Source organism: Balearica regulorum, chromosome 28 (assembly GCF_011004875.1).
Source record: "Balearica regulorum gibbericeps isolate bBalReg1 chromosome 28, bBalReg1.pri, whole genome shotgun sequence".
Taxonomy (NCBI): domain Eukaryota; kingdom Metazoa; phylum Chordata; class Aves; order Gruiformes; family Gruidae; genus Balearica; species Balearica regulorum.
This window is the reverse complement of record NC_046211.1, coordinates 2,096,287-2,119,830: the sequence shown is the minus strand read 5'-3', so window position 1 is coordinate 2,119,830 and position 23,544 is coordinate 2,096,287. Positions and strand designations below refer to the sequence as shown.

The 23,544-nt window shown below is 47.4% G+C and overlaps 2 protein-coding genes across 2 annotated transcripts; one reads left to right on the top strand and one right to left on the bottom strand.

Annotated features, from left to right (window-relative positions):
- Positions 1-61: 61 nt before the first annotated feature.
- On the top strand, positions 62-20,861 carry COPA (coat protein complex I subunit alpha). The gene is made up of 33 exons (XM_075737315.1): positions 62-210; positions 390-503; positions 971-1,044; positions 1,343-1,423; positions 1,718-1,794; positions 2,233-2,342; positions 6,186-6,295; positions 6,893-6,992; positions 7,563-7,698; positions 8,143-8,225; positions 8,824-8,974; positions 9,394-9,460; positions 9,571-9,646; positions 11,710-11,792; positions 12,734-12,873; positions 13,789-13,874; positions 14,291-14,429; positions 14,763-14,925; positions 15,037-15,183; positions 15,463-15,652; positions 15,778-15,873; positions 16,247-16,335; positions 16,582-16,705; positions 17,000-17,089; positions 17,181-17,290; positions 17,489-17,566; positions 17,771-17,839; positions 18,058-18,194; positions 18,798-18,984; positions 19,069-19,179; positions 19,403-19,564; positions 19,667-19,861; positions 20,183-20,861. Exons 1-33 carry the CDS (start codon positions 171-173, stop codon positions 20,240-20,242), a joined length of 3,675 nt encoding a protein of 1,224 aa, XP_075593430.1. The 5' UTR covers positions 62-170; the 3' UTR covers positions 20,243-20,861.
- Positions 20,862-21,414: 553 nt separating this feature from the next.
- Positions 21,415-23,291, bottom strand: S100A11 (S100 calcium binding protein A11). Its single transcript, XM_075737314.1, has 3 exons — positions 23,150-23,291; positions 21,881-22,018; positions 21,415-21,703 (listed from the first exon to the last, which is right to left on the bottom strand). Exons 1-3 carry the CDS (start codon positions 23,150-23,152, stop codon positions 21,551-21,553), a joined length of 294 nt encoding a protein of 97 aa, XP_075593429.1. The 5' UTR covers positions 23,153-23,291; the 3' UTR covers positions 21,415-21,550.
- Between the last annotated feature and the right edge of the window lie 253 nt (positions 23,292-23,544).

Genomic DNA, 23,544 nt, shown 5'->3' with positions numbered 1-23,544 from the left:
CTTCCTCCTCCGCCGCGGCCACACGCAGGCGCCGCCAAAAGCCGCTCTGTACCGCCGGAGGACCGAGACTCGATGGTTAAGGAGGTGGCGGAAGCGGAAGTTAGCTGGGGGCACTTCCGGGGCGCCGACGTGGAGGGCGGTGGCGGTGCCGAGGGTTGGGGTGGAGGGCGATGCTGACCAAGTTCGAGACTAAGTCGGCCCGGGTGAAAGGTAACGGCGGGACCGGGTTGGGGCCGTGTTGGGAAACTTCTGGGGAGGCCGTGCCGGGAGCTCCCACCCGGCCCGAGGGTCCCTGGGGGGCGGCTCCCCCAGGGCGGCTCACCCCAGGGCTGCTCCAGGCCCTCAAGTGTGCGGAGGCCTCGCTGTCACGTCTCTGTGTGCCTCGGCAGGGCTCAGCTTTCACCCCAAGAGGCCGTGGATCCTCACCAGCCTACACAATGGCGTCATCCAGCTGTGGGATTATCGGATGTGCACCCTTATCGACAAATTCGATGAGCACGACGGTCAGTGTGCTGGGGGAGGTGTGTTGGGTCCTGCTTGTGGAGGAAGACGGGGGTGCAAGAGGAGGAAGAGAAGCTCTGCAGAAGCATTGCTGAGGCTTCTGCCTGTTTGACTTCCGATCCTCTCTATTTTAGCCCGTGTTTCTTTGTAGCCAGTTCGTTAGGCTCTGAACGTTGCTTGTGCACGCATAAAGCAGGGTAGTGGGTTTGTTTCTGCTGTGAAAATGTTACCTGTAAAAACGGATCCGAAGGGCCTGGATGTTTTGCTGCAGGCATCTTGGAGGAAAGGAATGGGTTTGGGAGTAGGATCTTGGACTGTTACGTGACTTTTTATTGTTGCTTTGAAAGTCTTACTTTATCAATAGCAGCAGGAACGAGGAGGAATGCAAACTGTAGTGTTTAAGTGGTACAAGGGAATGCTCCAGCTGTCAGCCATCTTGCTGTGTCCAACCTGCTCTTCCTATTTGTAGGACCCGTTCGAGGTATTGATTTCCACAAGCAGCAGCCTCTGTTTGTTTCTGGAGGAGATGATTACAAAATAAAGGTAAAATTTTACCCCTTTAGCCCTTGTTCTTTAAAAGGCATTATCCAGGGGAGCAAATGTGCAAAGAAACTGGATAAAAGATGAGAAGGAGCGTGTGTGGGAGGGAAATAGTGTTTGTGTCGTTTCAGGGACGTTAGAGTTAACTGCAGCAAGTTGAAGTCTTGTTGTAGCTTGCATTAGAAACACATTTTAAAGTGGGAGAGAGAGCCTTGTAGATGAACTGAAATATGAGAATGCACGCAACAAATGTAGTGGATAGTGGCATGTACCATCATTGTTCTGCTTCGGTGTTGTACAGGTCTGGAATTACAAATTGCGCCGTTGTCTCTTCACTCTGCTTGGGCACTTGGATTATATTCGCACTACCTTCTTCCACCATGTAAGCTCCTCTCGTCCTTACCCCTTACCTGCTTTCTTTGTGTGTGAAAGGGAGTCTTTCTTTTGCTTCCCTGGATGGGAATCTTTGCTAAAGAAATTGTGCTGGATTTGCTGGTATGAGTGCCCTCCAGATATGGTGGCCTTCTGTAGAGCTGTAAGAGGCATAAATTCTGCCTATGAGATCTAAAATAAGATTTAAAAGTAATCATTCCTGGGGGCAGTTGAAAAATACCATGTGGGGAGGTAATGTCTGGGGTGCACATTACTTCATATACCGAATACTTTGTCTTTTTAGGAATATCCCTGGATCTTGAGTGCTTCTGATGACCAGACCATTCGGGTTTGGAACTGGCAGTCCAGAACTTGTGTTTGGTAAAATCAACGAGTGCTTTAAAAAAATAACTTCACGGTTTGGCGGCGAGCTGTCTTTGTTTGTTTTGTTTTCAAGTGGAAACCGTGCTTAGTTGAAGGAATAGAACTGATAGAGAACCGAGAATCTTGTCTTTTGCTCGTTTATTCTGATGCCACCAGACTTATATTCATAAATTGACATGTTGTTTGGTTGAAAATTTTTTGAGGCTGAAATAGTATGTGTTAGCGCCGAAGGCTGTGAAGTTACTGATATCAGAAAGTCAACCCTTGAATGCTCTCCGTAAGAGCAGACGATTTCGGTGTTCAGTCACGCTAACTCTCGAGGAGTAGCATTTAGCAATCCTGTATTCCTCATCATCCCTCCTGAGACTGAGCTTATTGGAATGTGTATTAATATATCTTATGTTTAAATGGTCTTTTCTGTCCTTTTTGTTGTAGTGTGCTGACAGGACACAACCACTATGTGATGTGTGCCCAGTTTCACCCCTCTGAGGACCTGGTAGTGTCAGCCAGCTTGGATCAGACTGTGCGCGTTTGGGATATTTCTGGTGAGCTGCCCAGACCAAGGGGGTACCCGGTGGCAAAACCCACTTCAAAACTGCAATTGGTGAAAGCCAAGCCAGGCAGGAAAGAGCAGTTCGGATCTGGGGGCAGGAAGAGTAGCCTCTTGACTGCAGGAGCCTCACACAGAAGATTAAAAAGTCTCTATTGACGGGGACCTGTTCCCCTCAGTGTCCATGAAGTCGTAGGGTGTTGGCTGGAAGGGAGCTCTGGGTGTCATCTAGTCCACCCTTTTGCTTGAAGCTGGTCTTCTGCGACAGTAGGTGAGGTGAGCTGTAGCTTTGTGCCACCGAAAAAACTTCTAAAGGTGGAAATTCTGCAACCTAATCTCCCAGTCTGATTTTATAGCCAATATAGGCAACAAGTGTTGCCGTCAGAACGGACGTGGTGTTGTCACCTGATCAGCTTTGCAGATGTGCCAGACTTGTAGGAGGATTTTAGAAATTTCTGGATCACCTTCTGTTCCCTTAAAAAACTGTCAGAGGCAGCAAAAAGTCATTTGTTCTGAGAGAAAGATAAAAAGGCCTCTCGATGGATTGCAGAAAGGGTAGGGTTTTGGTAATTTTAGTTTTTTGTGGGTTTTTTTTTGGTAGCGTAGTTGTGGACAGTGACAGGAAGATATTATTAGGGATTCTTTCAACTTTTTTCAGTCTGCTTGTCCGTTTCATACAATGAAGCGTGGCCTAAAGATTAGAGCAGGAGTTGCAAGTCAAAACTCCAAAGTACTTTGCTGATATCGTAGCTGTTTCGCAGTTATACCTAGGCCCGAAGGTGACTTAATGGAATGAATTGGATCCCTAAACAAAGAAAATATTAGATGGAGATAAAGGACTGGTGGGAGGCAGAGGAGACAGTACTGGTGCTGTTACAACAGGATAGACAGACTTGATCTGACCCGCCGCTCTCACCATTGCAGTTTTGGTTGGGCACGCTGCGTTATTTGTAGCACACGCTCAGACGCGGCCAGCTGTGTCAACAGCAGGGGCTGGGGACAGGATATCCTGGTTATTTAAAACCTGTCCCCCTCTCTGTACTGCCAGCATGGGGAGTTTAACAGCTATTCTGCCAGTAAGCTTTGCTGCTGCATTCTCCCACAAAACATTCTCTCTCCGCAGCGTTCCAGCTGCCAAATTGGTTTGGAGATAGTACAGACCTTTTTTTCTCAACTGATATGTGATGAGGGGTTTTAGAGACATGCTGAATTATTGACTCAGCTGTCGCTCCAGTCAGACACGACACTCCGAGAATGCTAGTGTGTGGAAAAACCTACAGAGAGATGAGAAACAGATTCAAAATACAATTCCACTCCCCAATTTTTCCCCAAAGTGACATGTCCTTAGCAGGATTCTGTTCTGGCTCTAGCAGTCTCCTGGGAAAGATTATTTCCCCAGTTTTCTGATGTCTGTTAGTCCTAGAGAGCATCATTTGGTGTCGAGCTTTAACCCCGTTTCTGAGTGCTACTGTTAACTTGCAGCTTCTGCTGACATCAGTGGGAATTGTTTTCAGCAGGTTTTAGGATTATGAGCACTGGTTCTTTGATGCCCTCAGTTAAATGAGTTTAAAGGTCACATTCCAAAATCCTCCTCCCAAAAGTGTCAGCCTCAGCGAGAGTGTGAGGGATGAGGGTCGTGACCCGTACTGGGCACCAGAATGTGAAGATGACTCTGTTTTTTTGAATTCCTATACAGATAGTGTTCCTTAGTTTGAAACCTTCCGATAAAGGATCTTCAGTGTGAAACAAGTATCCTCAAGGTTAAAGGGTCTGTTTCATGCTAATCTCCTGAGAGAGACTGTGTGAATGCAGTCAGAATAAGCTTGTTTATATATATTAAAATGCATGAACGTTTGTGTTGTATTATTCACCTGTGCTGTGGAATGAAGTCCTTGCTCATGATGCTGATATTAACGTGCAGAAACTACAACATAATCTATTTTTCTCTGTCTCTATAAGTATTAACCCCCGAGGAGGATGTTAGTGGTCCTGCCCTGATCAGAGTGCTTTTGTGTGTGCTCTAACATCATGCACTATTTCCTGTTTAACCTTACTCGTGGTTGGCAGATGTCTGATACTTGGTAGGAAACTTCCTTATTCTGTCAGAGCTCTGTTTAATCAATCTGGATGGCCAGTTTAAGTGAGGATCACCTGAGAAGCCCTGGGACTGGGGGGACCTGAGCTGAGAGTCCCCAGATAGCATCCGTGGACCTAGACCACCACTCCTCAAGCACCTTCAGTGGATGCATGGTGGTGGCTGGCAAAAACCATCTTTAGCCTCCACTGCGCTTCTCCAGTTGCCCACTGATGTGGATGGATTACGTGCACAGGAAGGAACCTGAGCTCCGCACCCAAAGACTCTGTACCCAAGAGCCCTCTTTAGTTTCCATTGAAGAAGAGAATAGAGCAAAAGAATGTGCAAAGGACTGTCTGTGTTCTTCCTTCTCTCCTAACTTGCAACTTGTCCTTCACAGTTAGCATGTTGCCCCTTTACTCTGGTTATTTTAATACCTGTTCTCCTGAGTGCTCGTGAGCATGTTGAGCTGAATCTCCTTTTCAGTTTTTTTTTCTTAACAGCTATCCTCAGAATGCCTAATATCTGCCTTTCTGCTCCGAGTCCCTTTTCTGTCCCTGCTCCCTCCCCAGAGCCACACAGGAGGCTGGTGTGTTCTGTGAGTGTCCTGCCTTTCCTCTTGATTTGTGCAGTTCCGCCAGAAATTTTCCACTTGTGTCCCAGTCCTGTTTCACTGGCTTGTCAAAGGCTCAAGTATTTTCTCTTCCAAAAGTTTTGTGTTTCTTCACTCATTTTTCTTGGATTATATATTTTTTATTCCTCCTTTCTGGGATATTTTCTGTCAGCTTTGTAGAAGCGTCTACTCAGCCGTTCAAGTCCTACACCATTACCCAAACCATCTGTATGTGCACCTCAATGAGCTGAGCATTTGTGCTTCGCTGTGAGACACTGCTTAACGTGTTGGTTTCGTTAGACTAACTTTGCCAGAGAGGTTGTTGAGGTGTTGAGCTATCACAGTTGCAGCAAGAAAACAATAATTTTTGTCTGTGGTATTGTTTGTTTTCTTCTTACTCATCCCTCTCTGTTGGCATCCATGCCAGTGCGATTCTGCTTTTACCCTGGACAGGTTTTTCTTATCCTTGATAAATTTCCTGATAACAATCTTCGGCCAAGTACTTTTAAATGGAAAAGCGTATTTTCTAAGCTTTGTTTTAAGTGTGTTGTATTTTGTTGTCTTTTCCCTGTGCATTGTTGGAGCAGAGGCTTTTTTCCATTCTCACTTCCCCTACTGTGTTCCACTGGGTTTTCATGAAAGGTAGGAGATACAGGTCTGTTTTAACTTGGATGACTTAGCTTTCTTCAGAAGTGGGAACAGACTCTATTTCATGTAGCTTTAGCTCCTGAAAGTATTTTGCGTCCAGGCAGATTGTCCAAAACCAAGAGGTCAACAAAGTGGGATGGGTGAAAGTCCCCGGAAAGGTGCAAGCTCAGATTAGCAAAGGGGTGAGAGGGAGAGAAATCAGAATGTGTCGGTCCTTCTTTGCTGAGGTGCCGCTGTCTGCGTCCCAGTGTGCTGAGGTGATCCTTCATCCAAATTGCTGCATTGCAGGCTTTCCTTTTGGTACGTCTAATCTGAGCTTGCGCTTTTGGAGGAAGTGGAAGGGAGTCCTGGATGTTTCTCACCCTTTTTCTCACCCAGTTTCCACCTGAAGATGTGTGTAAACAGTACAGGAGAGCGCTCAACTTGTTAAATTAGAAACGTTGTCTTGATAATATATTTTTTGCTTCCTCCACCCTGCTTCTTCTTCCTCTTTGTCCCACAAGGCCTAAGGAAGAAGAACCTGTCCCCTGGAGCTGTGGAATCCGATGTCAGGGGAATAACGGGGGTGGATTTGTTTGGGACAACAGATGCAGTTGTGAAGCACGTTCTTGAGGTACGGTGTTAATGTGTGTGTGCAGTCAAGCCTTTTCAGATTTATTTAATGAAATCTCTGCGACACATATGATCCTCTAAAAGCCCAGAGAAATAGCAGAGGAAAAAAAGAGTTGAAACACCTGACTCAACACTATAGAGTTATATGCTTTTGCAGATTATGACATTACTTTTTCTCAGTTTGAAATCTGAATTCTGGAGATGTTTGCACTGTAACCAAACAGATACAGTTTTCTCTGTACAGCCAAAAGCTCAGTTAAATAGCAGATGTTATTACCTTGTGTTACTGGAAGCAACAGAGGAGATGATAGCAGTGACAACCTTCCGTAACGGCTTGTTAAAGCTAGGAAGTGGTGCTGCTGTGCTGCCGAGCTTCACCTTTGCTCTACTGGTGAAGAATGGTATCCACAACATTTATTATTGCGGGCATCTATAATCTTACTTTCTGTAAGCATTCGGTATGAGCAGCGTGATGTATAAAAATAGCGAAAGCCGTGTCTCGGCAAGGCTGTCTGCAGTCTTTGTTGCTTCGTTCTTCCTTTGCTCGTTCCATTCAGTCACCAAATTGCTTCTAGTGACTGTTTTCTTTTGCCTGTAGGGCCACGATCGTGGGGTGAACTGGGCCGCCTTCCACCCCACGATGCCACTTATTGTGTCAGGAGCTGATGATCGGCAAGTGAAGATCTGGCGGATGAATGGTAAGAGGATTTTCCAGGGGCTGGCAGGGAGAAGGGGGTTGAGAGTTGAAATTTGTATTTGAACATCTGTAGGCTGAACCTGGAGGTAATTTACACTTTGCAAACATGTCTGTGTGGTAAATAATCCCAAGCAGCATTGACTTTTGCAGTTTGAGGGGAGCTCGGCTCTCTCGCAGACACTTCTGGCTTTTGATTTGCACGTGCTGCTGAGGAGAAGCTTGTAGTAGAAAAACTTGACTGAAGTTTTTTGAATATTCACCAACGGAATAAGAAAGGGAGGTGATTCCAGAGCTAGAAGCCCTCCATCAGGAATGGCTGTGCTTCTGTAAGCTCAGTCCAGCTAAACTATGTACAATTCTTAGCACCTCTTTAGTAATCTGTCTTACCTGTTTCTCTTAGGTGAGCTGTGCTAGCGGTTAGAGAGAGATCATAAATGTAAATTAGAGGATGGTATAGTAACTAGTGGCTGATGCAGTTTGCTTTATAATAAAGTGCTTGCTATGCTTCTGCTATGGCGGAGCTTCACCTGTTCAAGCGTTATTTTCCTCATTCTTTTCCACTTCTGGTTAGAATCGAAGGCCTGGGAGGTTGACACTTGCCGGGGGCATTACAACAATGTCTCGTGCGCTGTCTTTCACCCACGGCAGGAACTAATCCTCAGCAATTCGGAAGACAAGAGCATCCGTGTCTGGGATATGTCTAAACGGTTAGTGCTTGTCAAGCATCTGACTCAGTCTTACTATGAAAGCTTTTACACGTGTGAAAGACCTACAGTTATTCTTACAGAAACCGAACACTAGCAGTTCTTAAAACATCAGCGCTAGTGTTGGTAATTCATGAGTGAGAAGTCATGGTTTTTTTACATTTTCTGTCCCTTTGAGACAGCCAAGCACGAGGCTTGTAATTATCTGAAGGCAGGGGGAAGAGGGCTGGCTTGTCTAGTGATACTACTCCTGAAAATACGTTAAATGAGAGTATATTATTGACAGAAAGCTTTGAATAAAGTGTGCTGAGCTCTCAGTGGACTCTTCATGCTGAACGCTAGAGATGGTCTGTATGGCAAAGCTTAGGATCTTCATTTTGGGAACTGAAGTTTACACCAAGGTTTCCATTTTATTTATATTCCATATTCCTCCTGTTGCACATTTAGCACGGGTGTCCAGACCTTTCGGCGTGATCACGATCGCTTTTGGGTATTGGCTGCTCATCCTAACCTCAACCTCTTTGCTGCAGGTAAAAAAAACTCGTACTCAGTGTCAGACTGGTTGCTGTGGAGAGAAAATGTATTCCATACAGGAAACCCATGTAGGATTTGCTTTTCTTTAGCACACTTTGCAGAACGCACTGACCTGCAGATGCTTTTATTAAATGCATTGTAGGGAAAAGATCCTTACTGAATTTCCTGCAGTGTCCGAGAGCTGTGAGCGGAAGACAATCTCATTGTATCGGCTGCAGTTCAAAGCTAGAACAAGATAGACTGTGCATTAACTAGTGAAATGCTCTAAGGCTAAGAGGGGATGGGACAGATCCTAGGGGAACCTATGCTGGACTAGTAATGCTTAAAGAAATTTGTAACAGTGAGGCAAACTATCTCTAGAAGAGTGTCAGATTTTTTAGAAAACCTAAAGGGGGGTGGGAACATGGCCCTTAAGTGAGGAAAGACATGGAATCAATTCAGTCAGGCTGAGGAGTGGCAGATGTGGCTGGCAGTCATTGGTTATGATTTTTGTTGGCCCCTTCTTGTTTTGAAGGACTGGGTAGTGTCATCTTCATAATGAGAAGAGCCAAGGATTTAATTCACGTGTTTGAATTCTCGCATGTCTTTTCTCAGGCCATGACGGTGGCATGATTGTATTCAAACTGGAGCGCGAGCGGCCTGCTTATGCTGTGCATGGGAACATGCTGTATTATGTGAAGGACCGTTTCCTCCGCCAGCTTGATTTCAACAGTTCAAAAGACGTCGCTGTCATGCAGCTGCGAAGGTAGGAGATGGTTGCTCATTGTGTTACAAGGGGCGTTGCCAATGTCCTGAATCCTGTGTTATTTTCTCGCTTACAGATGGGTCGTGGTGTTTTATTCACGTTCCTCAGTTTCCACCGACTCTTCTGTCAGATGAATTTACTAAGCCTACAGGAAGTTTTTTAGGTCATTTTTTATCTGTGCATAGATTTTTATTTTTTTTTTTCAAGTTTCAAACTGAAATGCCAAATCTTTCATTTATGAAACACTGATGTTCTCACAGTGTTTCCAAGTGGTTTTGATTCAGTAAATTCATCAAAACTGAGCTTTTTCTGGTACTCAATATATTTCAGAAAATTAAGAGCTTTTTCCAGAAGGTGACTTAGGTAGAAATAGTCTTGGTCCACTTTAACTTTCTCTTTTCTTCATGACTCTTCTTCAGTGGTTCCAAGTTCCCTGTGTTCAACATGTCGTACAACCCAGCCGAGAACGCTGTCCTTCTCTGCACAGTAAGTCAGCTTTGCTGCATCATGTGCTAAAGAACTTTCCACGGGGCTGTGAATGTTGGTTCTGTGAAATCCTACCTCAAAACGTGTTTTTCCCCTCCCTCTATCTGCAGAGAGCCAGCAACTTAGAGAACAGTACTTATGACCTATACACCATTCCCAAGGATGCAGACTCCCAGAATCCGGATGGTAGGCATTTCTTATTTCACATTAATCATTGTGAGTGTTTATTACTGTCTCCTCCTCCGCTCTCCAACTGTGTGTGTGTATTATATATAAAACCCCCTTCATTTCTGTAAGCCTCTCTTGTTGGACTCTTTCTCCGTGTTTCCCAATGCCCCTGCAGCACGCATCATTTGGCAGGCTTCCTGCTCACTATATCACACTATACTGACTTGAAAAATTCATGTTCATCCCAAACTTTTACTGCTACAAATATATATTTTATAATTTTGTTATTAGGAACTTTCTGTTTTCCCTTTTGACGCAGCAGGCAGCCTTCCTGGCTTGTCAACATAGATGGATTTTAACTAGATATGTTTTGTTCTAAGAGGTTTTATACTCTGAAAAATGGCTGTAAAAGTGACGCTGCCAGGGTGCCAGTAGTCATTCTTCCTCTCGGCAAATTCCAGATCAGTTTTGTGCAATTTACAAGTCAAAACATGATTTAGGGGAAAAAAAAATATAATTCTTTCTCCTAACTATGTATTCCATTTGGGATCTGAAACTCCAGCTGGTTCCTCCTGCCTCTGTCGTCACGACAGTAAAGATTTTGAAATGAGTGGGAGTGATGAATGAGTTAGACTGGAATCCAGCTCATTTGTTCATAGATTTATTGACTTCTGCGGGTCTAATGAAGGGAAGATTTCTTGGCTGAGTACAGCCAGCAGGTGTATTTGGAGAGAGCAAGAGAAAGGGAGCTTTTTATACATTAAATGTTACTGAATATATTTCAGATATTTAGTTTGAGACGCTCAGAGATGACTTGTCTGGGTATGCCTAGCTTGTGACCCTTTAAATGAGGAAAGGGGTTATTCTTCTAGAGGAAGAAATGTCTAGGCCTCATGAAAACTGTGCACTTTTAATACATTTTTCAAGAGCAGCATAAAATTCTGCTGATTGATAAGTGTCTTCTCCAACAAGCTGCTATATAGGTAATCTGTAGTCCAGGAATATAATGTAGTTAGTTATTTAACATGTGCCTTGGAGTTGTCATCCTCATATCCTTCGGCTTATTTACCTGACCTACAAGGGAAGCTAAGCTTTCTTACCACTCTTTAACAGTCGTCTGGGTAATATGTTTCAATTACTTTCTGCCTGATCTACAGTCAGTGTTAAAGATTTAAAGACAGGAAAAACGCTGAGTTGTGGATATTCAGAAAAACGAGTGAAGTTGCCATCAGAAAAACCCCAAGCAGAGCTGGGAATTGAATTCAGACAAATCTTTCTTGTCTTGAGTAGTAAAGGAAAGCGGAGGGGCGAGGCAGTCAAGTTGAAATCATCATTTGTTAGGGTGTAGATCTGCCACAAATGGCACTCTGCTTGCTGAAATAGCACTCGGTCTAGCACGTAAGTCTCCAAAAGTGTTCATGCTGAGCAGCAGGACTGGTGAGAAAAGGGGCTGAGAACTAAAGAAAATTTTTCTTTAACCAAAACAGCAGCTGCTCTCTTGCTTCACTTCTCTGTTCCCTTCCGCTGCTGCACAAAGCCTTCTCCACATCTGAAGCGCATCCTGCAGTCCCGTTCTTTCTGTGCTGTCTGACGTGCCGAGTGCTGTGTTTGTATTAGCATTTTAAAACTGGGAGAACAGCTGCGTGCTGGGGAGAGTGCAGCCTTTCTCCTCCAGCTCATTATATCAGTTTGCAGGGGGGGGAGAGAGAAAAAGGGGGAGGCTTACATTGAAGCCGGGACCCTCGCTGCTCAGTTCGTTTGGCCAGCAAGGCTTTGCTCGTTAGCTTGACAGACGGTGCTGTCGCCCAGGATGGCCCGCTTCAGCGCCAAGCAGTGGCATTGGCGATACAGCCAACCACTTGTCTTGTGCCTTGGCTGGAGAGAAGGGCTGGCGCTGGCCACGCGGAGATCTGAAAGGACATCGGGGGGGAGGAAATGAGTCTTGTGAATAGCCTCAGGTTAAACATGAATTAGTAGGAAGCATCTACACCAGCCAAGATGGGATCAAACAAGACTGAGTAATGTGTTGCTGTAAAAGCCTGCCAGAGGTTTTATTCACTGCCTGTGTTTTCTCTCCCTAGCCCCTGAAGGGAAACGTTCCTCCGGGCTAACAGCTGTGTGGGTAGCTCGTAACCGCTTTGCAGTCCTGGATCGCATGCATTCGGTAAGGGGACAAGCTTAATAGGGTCATCTTTTTAACGGGGGATGTTGTCATTTGGAAGCATGCAGATGGAGATTGGGTTAACAGAATTATTGGAGATACAAGTAGACTGGCAAAGCATTGTTGGTAGAGAGTGGGCTACAGGCATACACGAAGAAATATAGTATGTTGAAAATGTAATGAGTTGAAATATTAATGTATTTGATGGTAAATCTTAGCTTAGTTGCTGGAAGCTGCTACAGCAGGTGAGTTCAGGAATGAAAGCTGACCGGAACAGGGCTGTGAAGCCACCCAGGTCACTTTCATAGCATGGAAGTAATGGGGAAATGGTGAAAATACAGGTTAGATTTTTAGTAGAGCTCTTTGTTCTCACTTGTGGAGTGCAATAGAAGAAAGAAGGGGGAAAGACAGTCTGGGAAAGTTTTCCCTGCTTGAATTTACTTGATGTGAGGGGGAAGAAAAGTCTTTGCCCCATACAGGATATTGTATTTTTCTTTTTTTAATTCAGGGTGTTTTTTGGCTTAGTAAATTCAAATTTATTTCATGCCTGTTCTGTTACTCTTCCTTTCTTTCCCTTCTCCACTTGCCATTCTCCCCTCTTAGCTTCCTCATTTCCTTTTTCTATCTACACCGTGTTCTCTCTCACTTTTCCCTAATATTTACTTGGTTCATATGCTCATTGTAGAGAGGGTTTGCAAACTGTATCAGCCAGCAAGTAATGACAGCGGTGGGATACACTCTGTCTGCACCCTGTCAAGCTTGTGGTTGGGTTTTTCTAGCAGGATAAAGTCTGGTCCTGCTTTGAGAAAGGGTGCAGCTCTTATTTTGGCCTCTTGTCACTGAGGTTCAGCTATACAAAAATTCTGAGTTAAAACATCCTGAATTTCCTTGTAGAATCTACCTAACTGTCCTGTGCTGTTACATTTCCTCTCATCAAATGGCAGATCCTAATCAAAAACCTGAAGAATGAGATCACGAAGAAGGTGCAGGTGCCGAACTGTGATGAGATTTTCTATGCTGGCACAGGGAACCTGTTACTGAGAGATGCAGACTCCATCACCCTCTTCGACGTGCAGCAGAAGCGGTAAGATCCAGTCTGCCGGGAGAAGTTTTAATATTGTAATCCTGCTGGCGTATGCCCTCTGGGGACAAGTAATAGCTATTAATGCACTCCAGAATTTAGCATCAGCTGCAGGCTGCATCAGACTGATCCAAACCACGGCTAACAACTGTTACGAAGAGCAAAGTGTAAACATAGCCAAGGTGCAATTTATGCTGCAGGCATCGTGCCATTGATCACAGGGAGATGTGTGCCATACCCCAGTAAATCCTGTGACTACAGAATCGGGTGTTATAAAAATGGAGAGAAATCAAAAAACCCAAACTCAATCAAGCTAAGCTTGCCTGATGTCTTGTCCCTTACGTTTTATATCTGTTCAAAATATTCTTTTGTCAGGATGGTTGTGCTGGCGTACGTGTTGCTGGCCACGAAGAAACGGGCAAGGAGTTGATGCTTCTGGCCTAGGCTTGAGAAGGTTCTGGATTATCTGTAGATAGATATGGTGTATGTTGATTGTTTGTGCCCCAGAACTTCCCTCATTTGCTTATTTGTATGCCTTTGTCTTTCTGGTATTGTTGGGACAGTTACAAGTAAATTAAGCAATGCAAATGCTGCTTGGAAATACCTTATTTCCCTCGTTCTGTTAAATCTGTCCCTAAACACCCCTCAGAAATCTGAGTTTTGAAGTCAATTGTCACTCAAATACATTTATTACTGCACAGGTATGGAGAGAGGTTTGTGTTGCTGTACTGGACTGCAGAGATGCTCAGTCCTGCCTCATGATTTTAAAGCTCCAGAATGGCAAAAAGGGGCTTCAGAGCATCTGCAAATTGGGTTCAGGATATCGGATGCTGGTAGTTATCGTACAGAGCTTGATCATAGAGCTTGCTGTGAAGGGGTATTGTTCAACTCGCTGATGTCGGTGCTGTCCTTTCCCAGAACTCTGGCCTCGGTGAAGATCTCCAAGGTGAAATACGTCATCTGGTCAGCTGACATGTCCCACGTGGCTCTGCTGGCTAAGCATGGTAAGCGGCAGGGGGACACGGTGTTTTGCCTGGAACTTCGCACACACTGGGTCCTTCCTCGGTTGGGAGTAGAGTGCTTGCTAGAGGAACCATTCAGTGCCATGGCAAGCTGTGAAGGTGCAGCTGAAGACATTCACCGTGTGGGCCCTGCCACTTTGTCTCTTCAGCAAAACCTTTCTGTAAGCTCGTAAAACAGAGGGCTTCTTGTACTCCTCATAATGATCCAGCTAATCTCTTTCATAAAACAAAGGCAGATGGTGACAATTGAGTTGTGGTTGCCATCACGTCCTTAGTGTCTGCCACTCTGAATATAGTTTCTGTGGCTGGGACTGTGGAAGAGAGAAGCCGTAATTCAGAGGCAGACGTTTGACAGTAGAGGGTTCTCTAGCCTTACTTCTTTTGGCTTTCCTCTCCAGCCATCATGATCTGCAACAGGAAGCTGGAGTCGCTGTGTAACATCCATGAAAACATCCGTGTCAAGAGCGGTGCCTGGGATGAAAGCGGTGTTTTCATCTATACCACCAGCAATCACATCAAATATGCTGTCACCACAGGGTGAGTCTGGGAGTCGTGTGCTGAGTCCTCGAACTGGCAGGCCTTGTGCAGATTGCCATGGGGTTTTTTTGGCAGACACCAAAACTGGTGCTTGTGAAACGGCGCTTTTATTACAGCATGGAGCTACCCAAAGACAGCTAGAGCTAAATACTCGCATTTGGTTGCTTACCCTGTGCACTGGTATTTTATCGCTGGGCTGGATGGCTGGCCTGCTTTTATATTGCAGGCTAAAATAACGTATAGAGTGTTGAGCCTCCTTTGAGGTAGGGGATGTGGTCATATAGATGTGTTGCGTTGGCATGCACATCACGTGTGTGCTGTGTGTTGGCGTAGGGATCACGGAATCATCCGCACCCTGGACCTACCTATCTACGTTACCCGCGTGAAGGGGAACAACGTGTACTGCCTGGACAGAGAGTGCCGCCCCAGGGTCCTCACTATCGATCCCACAGAATTTAAATTCAAGCTGGCATTGATCAACAGAAAGTATGATGAGGTGAGGAGGCATGAGAAAGCCTGTGGTCTTCTTTGACCTATACCTGAGGGTAAAGGGAAATCATTCGCAAGTGGTGTTGACAGCATCAGTGCCTGGACCTTTTGTTTGCAGGTGCTGCACATGGTGCGGAACGCTAAGCTTGTGGGCCAGTCCATCATTGCGTACCTGCAGAAAAAAGGCTACCCAGAGGTGGCCCTGCACTTTGTCAAGGATGAGAAGACCCGTTTCAGTCTGGCACTGGAGTGTGGTAACATTGAGGTGAGGTGGCAGCAGGTGCTGTGAGAAAGACATCCCCTCTAGGGTGTCGCTTGCAAGCCTTACTTTTTGCTGCAAGGAGGAATATCAGGAAGAAGAAGAATTAGTTAAGAGTATGATATTGTTGAGGATGATAGTAGCCCTGCTAAGGCACAGGCCCACAGCTGGGGGAATGATTTAGTGCGGTGATCCTTGCTTTCCATCACGGACATTATTAACAGAAGCCTGCAGAGAAAACTGCTTTCTGCAAAGCCCTTGTAACCATGTCAATTCTTTTGTTAGATTGCTCTGGAAGCAGCCAAAGCTCTGGATGACAAGAACTGCTGGGAGAAACTGGGAGAAGTGGCACTGCTGCAGGGAAATCACCAGATTGTGGAGATGTGCTACCAGCGCACCAAGAACTTTGATAGGCTCTCCTTCCTCTATCTTATCACTGGCAATCTGGAGAAGCTTCGGAAGATGATGAAGATAGGTGAGTGCCAGGGTGGTGGCAAAGAAGAATGAGATAAGAGGATCTGAGGGAAGGAGCGGCATCACAGTGGAGGCTAAGAACAGCAAAGCTATTGTGACTTTTTTTTTTTTTGTCTTTTTGCTTAGCTGAGATCCGTAAAGATATGAGTGGCCACTACCAGAATGCCTTGTATCTAGGAGATGTGGCAGAGAGAGTGAGGATCCTGAAGAACTGTGGGCAAAGTGAGTAATATCAGACTAATCGATGTCCCTGTGGGATGGAGAGAAGCTGGAGAGGTTCTTGGGATGAACAGTAATTTTTGGAGGCGGATCAGTGTAATCCCTTATCTGAGAAACTGAATCAGATGAGCAGAAAGTAACCCAAGAGCTGGAATATCATCCAGGAGACCTGAGTCAACTGTAGATCATGTTCAAATGGTCAGTCGTTGCCTGCACATTCTAGTCCTGAATCCCATGACACCCCTCCAGGTGTGATTCTGCACCTTGGTATGCTGCTCATCTTTCCTTCGTGAGAGTGTGGCCATGTGTGCTGCCATGAGAAGTTTTCTTTGGGCGGTGAAGAACATGCACTTATGTTAGTTACATCCCATTTCAGAGTCCCTGGCCTACCTCACGGCTGCAACTCATGGTCTGGATGAGGAAGCTGAAAGCCTGAAGGAAACATTTGATCCTGAAAAGGAAACGGTTAGCAAACTGATTTAATGCTTCCTACTTCATTACACGAGCTCTGGAGTTTGGGAAGAAGATGACAGTGGGATGTGGTGTTAGCGAGACTGGCTAGGCAGCTCCTTTCTGGGAGGGAGGATCCATCTCCACTTCAGTCACTGCTTATCAGGCTTGAGACTGTCTGCACCGCTTAGAGGCAGGTAGGTCGAAGAATGGGATTTTCCTGATGTGGCCTTTAACTGTTTTCCATTCCTCTTTGCTCAGATTCCAGACATCGATCACAATGCAAAGCTGCTGCAGCCTCCTGCTCCTGTCATGCCTCTGGATACCAACTGGCCGTTGCTGACTGTCTCCAAGGGGTTCTTTGAAGGAACAATTGCTAGCAAAGGTATTGCTTTGTACTTGGAAAGTTGCATTAAGCTGGGATGTGCAGAATGGAGATACTTGTCTCTGTGGCTCCTGATCTGTTGCTGTTAACCTCAGATTTGTTGTGTGTTACTAGCAGAGGTTGGAACCCGGCTTGGCATTTACACTGTCTTTGGCAAATCTGTCAAATCTTTGGCCTTTTAGCACAAGATGGGACTTGACATTTGGAGGGGAGGGTGCTGGCCCAACATAATTCTTTGCTGAACACCTGACCCACTTGGAGATGAGTAAATGAAGGATTCTGCCCTTTTTGTAGGCAAAGGGGGTGCCTTGGCTGCTGATATTGATATCGACACTGTTGGCACCGAAGGCTGGGGAGAAGATGCAGAGTTGCAGCTGGATGAAGGTGGGTGAATCCAAGAGTTTTTTCTTGCAGAAGTCTAAGTGTGTGCCTGTGTAAGAGCTCTGACTATTTCCCCCCTGCCCCTTCCATGCAGATGGCTTTGTGGATGCTGGAGAGGGCTTTGGAGAGGAAGGTCTAGGTAAAGGACAGGAAGAAGGAGGTGGATGGGAAGTCGAAGAAGATTTGGATCTTCCCCCTGAACTGGTAGGAGGCTTCTGGGAGGCTTCTGAAGTCACCCAGTTGTAGTTACGTGGGAAGGCAATGACAGCTTGTGGTGGTGGTGGGGTGGGAAAGGTGTTCTGGGCTTCTTCAGAGACTTGGTCACCACAGCTGTGGCCAGCTCTGATTTCATCTGGGTGCTGGAAACTTCCACGCTAATCACTGCTCTCTCTGTTTCCCCAGGATGTTCCTGCTGGTCCGGCAGGAGCAGCAGAGGATGGATTCTTTGTGCCACCCACCAAGGGCACCAGCCCAGCTCAGGTAGTGTCACAAATCTTTGATTGCCTCTCTCAGAAACTTTCCACTTTGGCACTTCTTTTTTTTGGGTTTAGTCCTTGTTAGCATTCATCTGTGAGCCCAGCATAAGGACTTTGTTAAGGGGAATTAGGGGTGATGAGGGCAGGTAAGACAAATATGTGTGTATACACAATTCCTCCTGTATATGTTTCCCTTCTGTTCTTGTAGGTGTGGTGTAACAATTCTCAGCTTCCCGTTGACCACATTCTGGCAGGCTCCTTTGAGACAGCAATGAGGGTAAGTTTCCCCTGGAGTTTCTAGGGAAAAGATTGTGCCCTCGTCCCTGTGTATTTTTGTCTCTGATCTGAAGCTTCATTTTGTGTCCTGTTGTGTATCATGTTGTGCATTGTTTTCTCTGGGTATAAAATAAGAGGTGCTGTGAGCCTGAGTGATGTCTGCGCAGCCTTTGTACAGCCCTAGACAACTTTTACTCAGCAGATCAATGTCTCTTTCAGCTCCTCCATGATCAGGTAGGAGTAACAAACTTCGGACCCTACAAGCAGCTGTTCCTTCAGACCTATGCCCGTGGCCGTACCACCTACCAAGCCCTGCCATGTCTCCCTACCATGTATGGATATCCACATCGCAACTGGTAAGCAATCGGGTTACCTCCTTTTCTGTGCTCTTTCTCTTGTGCCATATACCTCCCAGACTCCTTGCCAGTTGTAGCCAGCAATGTTTCCTCCCTCTGTTGTGAAGGGAGGAACCTGCCTGTTTGCTCGATATAAATATGGAGGGATATAAATACAGAGCATTCTGTCTTCACTGGGATTTTTCTGCTGCCTGTAGATGTAAAGATGTTAAATAACTGCTTTCATATTTTTTTTAGAGACTAAAACCAGGGTGAGGCAGTTGGGATGCTGTGTTTTCTAGCACTAATGCTCTGCCTCTGTCAAAGCTGGCCTGAGGCATCTAGAGAACCACAGGTGTGTTTTTACAGTGGTGCCTGGAAGCCACTGTAGAAAAATAAGCCAGACTTCCCAGCCTGCGCTAATGCAGACAGAGCTGGGCATTGTGGGTGGCAGAATTATGGAAGCACAGATGTCTTTTGTGCTAAGCTAATGGCAAAGAAAAACAGCTTGGCCCTCGGTCAAAACATTTCTGACAAGTTGCAGTCGAGCTGACGGTGTGCGTGTTCTTGCTGGTGTCTGCAGTGGTCCCATTTGTACCCCCAACCCCTCTTTGGTGCCCCCAGGAAAGAAGCTGGTTTGAAGAACGCCCTCCCTGCTGTTGGACTGAAACTCAACGACCTGATCCAGCGCCTGCAGCTGTGCTACCAGCTCACTACGGCTGGCAAGTTTGAGGAGGCCGTGGAGAAGTTCCGCTCCATCTTGCTCAGCGTGCCCTTGCTGGTGGTGGACAACAAGCAGGAGATTGCTGAGGTGAGAGGCAGACTCTTTTGTCCGCTGTCTGCATGCCTCCGGGGCAGGAGGCGAAATACTTGACTCCGTCTCCCTCTCTCAAAGGCCCAGCAGCTGATAGCCATTTGCCGGGAGTATATTGTAGGACTCTCGATGGAGATTGAGCGGAAGAAGCTTCCCAAAGAGACCCTGGAGCAGCAGAAGCGAATCTGCGAGGTATAGAAACTCTGTGAATTTCTTCACTAGGAGGGAGATGAGGGGGAAGTAGCCTTTGGGTTTAAAAAGGCATCGGGGATCCTGAATTCTGCCATTTCCTCCTTTCAAGCAGATGTGGCAGTGGTTACCCGGGAGGGGTTTCTTGCAGCGTTTTCAGGGCACCCAGTTTTTCATGTGGTTAGTAGTGATCTATCCCTATTTTCCCTCCTTCTTTCTAATGCAGATGGCTGCCTACTTCACCCACTCCAACCTGCAGCCTGTCCACATGATCCTGGTGCTGCGTACAGCTCTCAACCTCTTTTTCAAACTCAAAAACTTCAAGACAGCTGCTACTTTTGCCCGTCGGCTGCTGGAGCTGGGTCCAAAGCCTGAGGTGGCCCAGCAGGTACGTCTGTGAGGTGCATGGCCAGAAATATCTGCTGTGGCAGACCCGATTTGAACTGCGTCCTAGCTACCCTTGGGTCAACGGCGTTGCTTTTTTTTGCAGACTCGCAAGATCTTGTCAGCATGTGAGAAGAATCCCACTGACACCTACCAGCTCAACTATGACATGCACAACCCCTTTGACATCTGTGCCGCCTCTTACCGACCCATCTATCGTGGCAAACCCGTGGAGAAGTGTCCACTCAGCGGAGCCTGCTACTGCCCCGAGTTTCATGGGCAGATCTGCCGCGTCACTACAGTAAGGGAGTCTCAACCTCTGTTACCACCTAACCCGTGATGTTGCCCTTGAGAATCCCCTCCAGCAGCTTCCCCCATGCTTCCCCTAAACTGACTTGGCATGGCTTGTGGGTCAAGTTGGACGTTGGAGGACTTGGCATGTGAGGTGGAACAGTTTGGGAATTGTGAAATACTGTTGGCTTTTAAATGCTGCCTTCAGGGACTGACGTTGCAGGGATCGGCAGCGTGCATTCTCGAGAACCGTCTAGGCTCTGAATGCTGCGTACGGGGTTGGGCTGTTGAGTTGCTTTTAAGCGTTAATCATCTCCTTTTTATTCCTCAGGTGACGGAGATCGGCAAAGATGTCATCGGGCTGCGGATCAGCCCGCTCCAGTTCCGCTAGGGCATGCCTGTCCTGGGGAGGTGTGAGATCAGAGGGAAACAGTCCCGTTTCACAGCACAGTGTGGAAACTTTCACCTCCCACCATTCCAGCTTCTCGTCTAGTCTCTTTAGTGTAGCCGTGCCTGTGCTGTGTCTTACCTGCTCTTCCCCACCTGGGAATGCTGTAGTGAGACTCTTAGCTGCTTCCAAGTAGTAGCAACTTGCGTTTCTGTTTCCAAATCCAGCTGATGTGAGGTTTTTCTGTACCATTGTCTCAAGGCAGATCTTTTCCAGAGTGAGTGGCTCTTGCTGAGCCCTGGTTACCACACCATGCGCTCTGTAGAAGCCGCTTGAGAGGTGGCAACTGCCCCTTTACGTCCTTTAACATTGGGCTCCTGAAAGAAGAGCTCAAAGATTCTGCTGCAGCCTGGAGAGGAGGAGAAACAGGGCTTGGCTCTCAGGGGAGCGCGGCGCTGTGTGGAACCAGGGCCAGCGCAGAGCCTGTCCCTGCTGCCCTCGGAAGTGGCAAAAGAGCAGCTCGGCATCCAAGCGCTAGTGTTGACTTTTTGTTTTGTTGTCTTAGCAACGTTTCTCAAAATAATCAGCTTCTCTCATGAATAAAGTTAGTTGACCATCTTGATCTTCCTGTTTTGTAGCTCAGTTGGTCTTACTAAGATAGAAGAGAGATTAGACTTGATTTCCTGTCATTCCCCCCCCCCCATTCCCCTCTCTTGCACTTTTAAGCTACCAAACTTGGAAGGTTTTGAAGTTTCCAGAAAATGGAGGCTGTAGTCCTGAAATAATTTATCATGCCAGCAGGGGCTGCTTCTGCTAATTATTAGTGTGTAATTGCTGTTGCCACTGCTCAAATTATCCTTACTGGTAATGTTCCTGTCTTTGCATTTACCTTGCGTATTTGTAGCCTTTAGTGTTACTGTACCTTTCCCCATAGTATTTAACAGGCTGGAGGATCTCCGAAGCCAGACAGATCATAGTGACAAGGATGAGAACACGCATGTTCTCGCATCAGTGGAGAAGCAGAGGGTAGAACCTGGAGATCCTGCTCCCTCAGTGGCCTGACTGCTTTCCCAGCGCTTTCTCCTCGCTCATAACGCTGCAATAAAACCATGCCTTACGCTAGGATTTTAAACCTTTTATTTTATATGTAAAAATGAGGAATGGGGGCCTTATGCTAGGATTTTAAACCTTTTATTTTATATGTAAAAATGAGGAATGGGGATGTCCCCATCTTAAGGGCACTCCTTCCAGCGTTGCATCGGTCTTGTTCGAGGAATGTTCACAGCAGCGGGGGAGTCACAGCAGCCAGGGCTAAGGGGAAGGGGTGTTAACAACCAGGGTGTTGTGGCAGGCAACTGCAATGCCCCCGATGAGGTTCAGGAACTCCTGGAAATCTAACTGCCCGTCGCTGTTCAAATCGAGTTTCTTCATCATCCTGTCCACGACACCTGGGTCCTTCTGATTCTGCAAAAGACCAAAGCGATGGGACTCGATGTCTGCCTTGATGTAAAGGACCCCCTCACTGAACCCCCCCCCCGCCCCAGGTGTGGCCGGTGCTTGTGGGGTCAGAGCCTTTAACTGCTGCACGGGGGCCAAAGCGCGTGTCACTGGAGAGTTCTGGCCTGGGTTTTGCACGCTCACCTTCGTGAAGGCAGCCAGCTCGGTGTTCATGAAGGCCAGGAACTCCCTCTTGGAGAGCGTGCAGTTGTTCCCATCGCGTCCCGCGTACCGTTGGAAGACGGCGAGCAGGGACTCGATGCAGCGTTCAGTCTCCGTGGGCTGCAGGAGCAAGAGCAAGTTCAGGCGAGCGCTGTGGGGAGCTCTGGGCTCACGGAAGAGCAACCTGACTCTGTTTCTGGCGGAAGGCTGGGCTGAGGGGGGGCCTCCTGCGATTGCTTTTCTCAAGGACTCTCCTATGCTCAACCTGTCCAGCAGCATTTTTCTTTGGTATTAATTTCTCTGATGCCTTGGCACTGCACTGTGGTGCAGGAAGGACCCAGGGGATTGGGGAGTGGTTCATGGAAAATCCCCTCGGGAGGTGTCAGCTCCTATCGGAGGAGCGTTCTGGACTGGGAAGAGCTTGCGCTGCAACCGCAGCGACTAGTTTTTTCCGTGCTCTCCAGCACGGTTTGGCTAGAGCCGCTTTTCTGGAAAGATAAGCCTGCCTCCCCCTTTCCCCCTCCCTACCCTGTCTGGACAGAGGAGAAATGAGTCATGAGAGAAACAGTCGAGTAAAGTTTACTCCCCAACTGTTGCGTCCAGGCAGGGCTGGAGCTGGGCTGGCTTCTCCAGGGGGGATGGACAGGGCGAGGTGAGGGAGATGGGGGGATGTGGGGTTCTTTTCCCCCTCCCCATGGCTCCAGTTTTTGGGGAAGGGCATTGCAGAGAGAGCTGGGGGGAATCTGCCCTTCCCTGCCTGGGGCCTCCCTGTGCCACATCCTGCCCTGCCTGAGGCTCAATTCAGCCTTTTTTTGGTTAATGTGAGAGGAGCTGATTTGCTTCCTCCTTCAGCCATGGCTCCTCAGCTCGTGGCTCCTCTGCACCCTGGTGTGGGGGGAACGGGGACGGTGGAGGCAGAGCTGCAGCCCCGAGTCTGAAGCATCAGCGGGAAAAAGGAGGGGAAGGGATGGGGGAACAGCACCAATGCGGCCCCCCCCCCCCCCCCCCGGTCCCCCACACCCGCAGGGACCCTCTGCTCTCCCTCTCTAGCTCTGCACCCTCTTCCCGCGCCCAGGGCTCATTCCCGGCAGAGATTTAGCTCAGCCCTTGGCACTGTCTGCCATTTCCCGTGCCAAAGTGCATCTCTGCCTTCAGCTCCGGGACCGTTTGCGGGAAACGCTCCTCTGCCATCGCCCTCCTGCCCTTAGGAAGCCGCCTCTTCTCCCCGTCCCAGGGTCCAGGATCACTCACCATGGCTGGGGTGCGAGGAAGGGGCTCGATCCTCAGCGCGGCTGCGGTGCAATGTGGCAAAGCAGGAGCCGGGGTGGTTTTGAGCCTCACCCCGCAGCCACCGCCCTTCCCAGCCCTGACTCAGCCCTGGCTTACGTTGGGCAATCGTCAGCTCTTAACGGACGCTCTGGACGTGTCTGCAGCCCCAGCTCAGGCTCAGGAACATCCTGGATCCCTCTGCTAGACTCTCCATCCCTTTCCTCCTGAGTTTTATTCTTCACAGTTATTTACACTTACATTTTCTCCTTCTTGCCAGTTTTCTCCCTTCGGTCCTTTGCCACTCGTCCCTTTTATGGCTCCCAGGCTCAGGGCTAAGCTCCCCCCCCACCCAGGGCTCCCTCACTGCTACCCAGAGC